The sequence below is a fragment of the Physcomitrium patens genome, chromosome 10 (assembly GCF_059467195.1).
Source record: "Physcomitrium patens ecotype Gransden chromosome 10, ASM5946719v1, whole genome shotgun sequence".
Lineage (NCBI taxonomy): Eukaryota > Viridiplantae > Streptophyta > Bryopsida > Funariales > Funariaceae > Physcomitrium > Physcomitrium patens.
In genome coordinates this window covers 15,967,874-15,972,136 of record NC_143419.1, presented here as the reverse complement: position 1 = coordinate 15,972,136, position 4,263 = coordinate 15,967,874, and the positions used below count along the sequence as shown (strand labels likewise).

Sequence of the window (4,263 nt, the reverse complement as noted above, 5' to 3'; positions counted from 1 at the left end):
TTTTTCATTCCTTATCCATATCCTAGAGAAAATAGCAATAATAACAATAATATTTATTTGCATATATATAGAATGAAATTTTATCCTTATCCTGGGAAAAAGAAGACATGGCATGTGTCAGGAATGGGCTATTTGAGGGCCATGCAAGCCACGTCACCCAGAACCAGCCCCTTGCCCCTTCAATCAATCCTGCTACTTGGTGTACTCTCCATATGCCACGTGGCTCATCCACGTGGACACCCCAGGACTCGGCTGTTTAGAAGTGGATGATAATATACCATGAAATGTTCTGTCCATCCACGTCGACTGCGCTGTTCCCAAGCCGCCACCTTTTGTGTGTGCTGGAAAAATCCTGAGCCTCGTCGCCGGTCGCAAAAATGATGCGATTTCCACTGATCGAGGTTGGGTGGGTGGGCGTGCGTGATTAGGTCTGTTTGAAGGCACAGCAGCTCAAACCGAAGAGAGATCTGGCGATGTACAGATGGAGGTCAGAAGTTGAGAGAGAGATGTGGGGCTTGGAGCTCAACTTCCGAGATGGAGAAGAAGAAGAAGAAGAAGAAGAAGACTGTGTGTGTGTTTTTTTTTATTTACAGGCTTGTGGAAGAATAGTAGAAAAGCGCAACCGACTGTTAAGTTGGGGAAGCAGGGGTTTGTTTGTTTGCCTGGCGAGATGAGAGAGCACCATCTCGACAGTCAAAACATTCTCCGATTGCGTGAAATGGGGGTGGGAGGGGAGGTTATCCGTTTTTGCTGTGGTTTTGTCATGGTTCGTCTTCCGAGTAGAAGTGAGAACGTTGGCCGACCCACACCCGGTCGTTGCAACAATGACACTTGCCCGTACTCTCCATGTGCATATAGTTCATGTGATCCTTCTCTCACTTGTCTTGTCTTAAATAAATGAATAAATAAAATAAAAAATAAAAATAAAAATTGCGCGCTCTCAAACTTCGACGGGGAATCGAACAGACTGTGCTCTGGGCTTGGTCAATGAGCAGATAGAAAAGTGAAGAAAAACTAAAGAAGAAAAGTAATGGAGGGTTTAGATTAATGCATGGTACTGTTTGATATTAGGCAGAAGTGATGCCGATTGTGAATCCATAAATAACAATTGTGTCGATCCGACGCAAAGGAACCGGCCCGATCAGGGTCTTGTAGTCCGGTAATCGGTGCGACCGGTCCAGGTGATCTAACGTTAACTAACCTGTGATTTTGGATGGGTGACGACTGGTGGTAAAAGGTGCAATTCGCAGTTATGGTTTACGGGTCAGAGAAACACGGTCGGCGATCCAATCCTGAATAGCCAAGTGGCCTCTAGCTAATGCTGTGGATTTTAGCTTACCACGCCATCTGGCGCTGTACCCACCTGCGTGGACTGTTTTTTTCTATTCAAATCGGCTATCATGGATCCTTCAAATACATTCCGGTGCAACTTGGGTAGAGCACATTGTCCTGTTTTCGATCACTTCATCCCTCCCATCTTATCTCTCAAATCTGCTACTAGTTGAGGACTTCGAAGTAACTAGAGATGGCTTACTCGATGGCAGTCCGGAGCTGTGTTCTTGCAGTTATGTTGGTACTTGCTGTTGCACCTGGAGCTTACGCGGCGGTTGAGGTGAGTTCGAGAAGGTTTATCAAATCAAGGCGCTGTAGAATAACAAAAGCTATGGATCTTCTCCCATGCAGCAGATGTCATGTAACCTATCTTTTTAGACCATGGAATCCACGGTGCTCGGTTGGATAAGTGCATGATGTGCGTGATCTGGAACAATTTGTTTTTGCTGCGACAAGCAGTTATGAGAAGGCTCTTTTTAGCTGGGTGCCATGGCAAATGTTCATTAATATTCCGACGGTTTTCAGTTTGCAAAGCGTTTCCAACATTCCGGCACAAACTCATCGAATCATCTGTACTGAGCTGGAACAATAGTTTTTTTTTTTTTTTTCTTTTTCTTTTTCTTTTTCTGCTAAACTTTGTGCGGCTTACACCTCAGAATACTTGACCAGTGCCTAGTGTGTTGGAACCTTTGTAATGGGCATGCTATCCTCTACTGAGCTTTTCGTAACTTGGACGTCTGCAGGGGTGTAGCACGGACCTTATTCAGGCCATGAAGAATAACCCTGATCTGTCGATTTTTGTACAAGTGATCGATGCAGCTGATCTCGAAGATAGACTCAGCAAGACAAATAACGCCACTCTCCTTGCACCTAGAAATGATGCTTTCAACGGTACAAACGGCTTATATCCGTTGCTGCAAGCAAACAACTTGACTTTGGAGCAGGTTACTGGAGAGTAAGCGTGCACATCGATTCAACCCTCTTTGGCCTCACTGAAATCTTGTGGACAATTTGAGCCATGGCCATCAGCATGGAACGTGTTAATAATTGATAGCTGGTCTGCATGAATATGTGCCTAATTTTGATGTTTGGTACGTCAACAGCAACAACCGCGCCGGGAGCATTATCTTGTATCATATCATCCCTGGTTCCCCGCTCACCATCAACCAGCTCTCGGACAACAAGGTCCTCAGCACCGGCCTTTATGGAGCCACCATCACTGTTGATAAAGTCAATACCGGGAACACCGTAAGCATAGTCATACCCTTCACGGCCTCTTTTAGCTTCATTACTTCTTTGGTCGCTTGTATTCTTTATTCTGTACGTTTCCAGCCGAATCATCAGATGTCGGTGTCCGTCTTCTCTGCATCGCAGGTCCGAACAAACTTCATTGGACGCGGCAGCAATGCCACCGTCACAAGTGCCGACCTGAGAGTGTGCAACAACATCGTGCACATCATCAACCGAGTGTTGCTTCCTAACACTACCTTGAGTGCTGTCCCCGGATACGACGACGACACCCCTACTCCGGGTACTTTATATGTCCCCCTGTGTGGACTCAGAGCAGCTATTGACATAGACAACTCTTCCAGCTTACCAGTCCAACACTTCACAAAACTTTTGAATAAGCACTGTCAGCGAGATAAACTAAGTGAGTGAGTGTGTGTGTGTGTGTGTGTGTTCAGGAATCGGCGCCGCTTCCTCTTTGGCCATCGGAACATGGGTATTTGCTCTCACTGGAGCTCTTGCCGCTGCTCTCTCAATGTAGATAAACGTCCCCCCCTACAAAAACCAGAACTGATCTCGTGAGCTAGCTACGGATGTGGCAAGACTGTTGAAATCTCTTGTCATTCGCTCATCTCTGGGATGATGAGGTTGTAGAAACTGTAGAGTTCCCTTTTCAGTAGTCTCTGGGGGTCAGCCGGCAATTTTCTGGATACGAATTGTCCAGATGTTGGATCGAAACGTCCAATGCGGCACTGTTCAAAGATTGATTTCATTTCACTTTTAAAAATGCTTGGTGTCATCGACGATTTTGTGACCATTCGTCGATTGTAATAAAATCCGTCTATAAATAAAATAAAAAGAAAATCATGTGTATACCAGTACTCTCGAAGTATTCCATTCTCCGGAGCTAGCCGATGAGTAATAACAAGATTACGTGTTCTTGTTCAGCATTTGTGCCGAACTTTCTGTTTCATGGCAGTGATCGTTGAACCCTCTTCACCGAAATTTAATGGCTCCATTTCGTTGACTTGGGATGAATTTTCGATGCAAATTCTATGTACTCAGTTAAATCACATTTATACATACAGTTAGAATTGACTTGGTCTATGAATGTAAATATTTATATGGGTATATATGAACAGGTATGTACGGATAGCTAGTCACAAAAAATCTGTAACAGTCCCATTCAAAGATGATTTTTCCCTTTCTGTCCGTCATGAAAATTTTCAAAAGTATATAAGTGGTTGTGCATAACTTGGTAAATAGAAAAGGGAATTTCTTTTAAGAATGAGTAATCATGTGTGAAGGATTTGAAATTTGATCGCACAATTATTTATACCAATTTTTTTTTCTCCGAATTTTGCAAACCTGTGCGATTTGGCTCGTTGTGCAAGTTATAAAACTTGTTGCAGCTAGAAATATTAGGATCAGTATCAGTACGAAAAATAATAGTAACAATGATAATATTAAAGGCGTATGATCTTAAATTGACAAACAATTATAGACCTCAATATGTATGGTACCTAATTTATTTTTAAAAAATCAGTAGCTTCTTTTTCTTCTTTTTTATTTTTTTATTTTCCTTCTACCTACTTATAATTCAATTTCTTTTCTTCGATTATGATATTTTTGTTGAAAAATTTCTAAAACCGGGAAACTTAGTGGGAGGTCCAACTATGTGTTATGCAGCTTTTAAATAAATAA

The 4,263-nt window shown here is 42.8% G+C and overlaps 1 protein-coding gene across 1 annotated transcript; it reads left to right on the top strand.

Annotated features, from left to right (window-relative positions):
* Nucleotides 1-1,454: 1,454 nt before the first annotated feature.
* LOC112287404 (uncharacterized) lies at nucleotides 1,455-3,432 on the top strand. The gene is made up of 5 exons (XM_024530346.3): nucleotides 1,455-1,612; nucleotides 2,076-2,287; nucleotides 2,436-2,580; nucleotides 2,707-2,863; nucleotides 3,018-3,432. Exons 1-5 carry the CDS (start codon nucleotides 1,526-1,528, stop codon nucleotides 3,098-3,100), a joined length of 684 nt encoding a protein of 227 aa, XP_024386114.1. The 5' UTR covers nucleotides 1,455-1,525; the 3' UTR covers nucleotides 3,101-3,432.
* Nucleotides 3,433-4,263: the final 831 nt, after the last annotated feature.

What these genes read in the sequence shown, in the direction of transcription:
- LOC112287404 (XM_024530346.3), top strand. Translation starts at nt 1,526, where the DNA reads ATGGCTTACTCGATGGCAGTCCGGAGCTGTGTTCTTGCAGTTATGTTG. An exon ending in GAGCTTACGCGGCGGTTGAG is followed by an intron (nt 1,613 to 2,075) that starts GTGAGTTCGAGA and finishes GGACGTCTGCAG; the next exon opens with GGGTGTAGCACGGACCTTAT. An exon ending in TTGGAGCAGGTTACTGGAGA is followed by an intron (nt 2,288 to 2,435) that starts GTAAGCGTGCAC and finishes GTACGTCAACAG; the next exon opens with CAACAACCGCGCCGGGAGCA.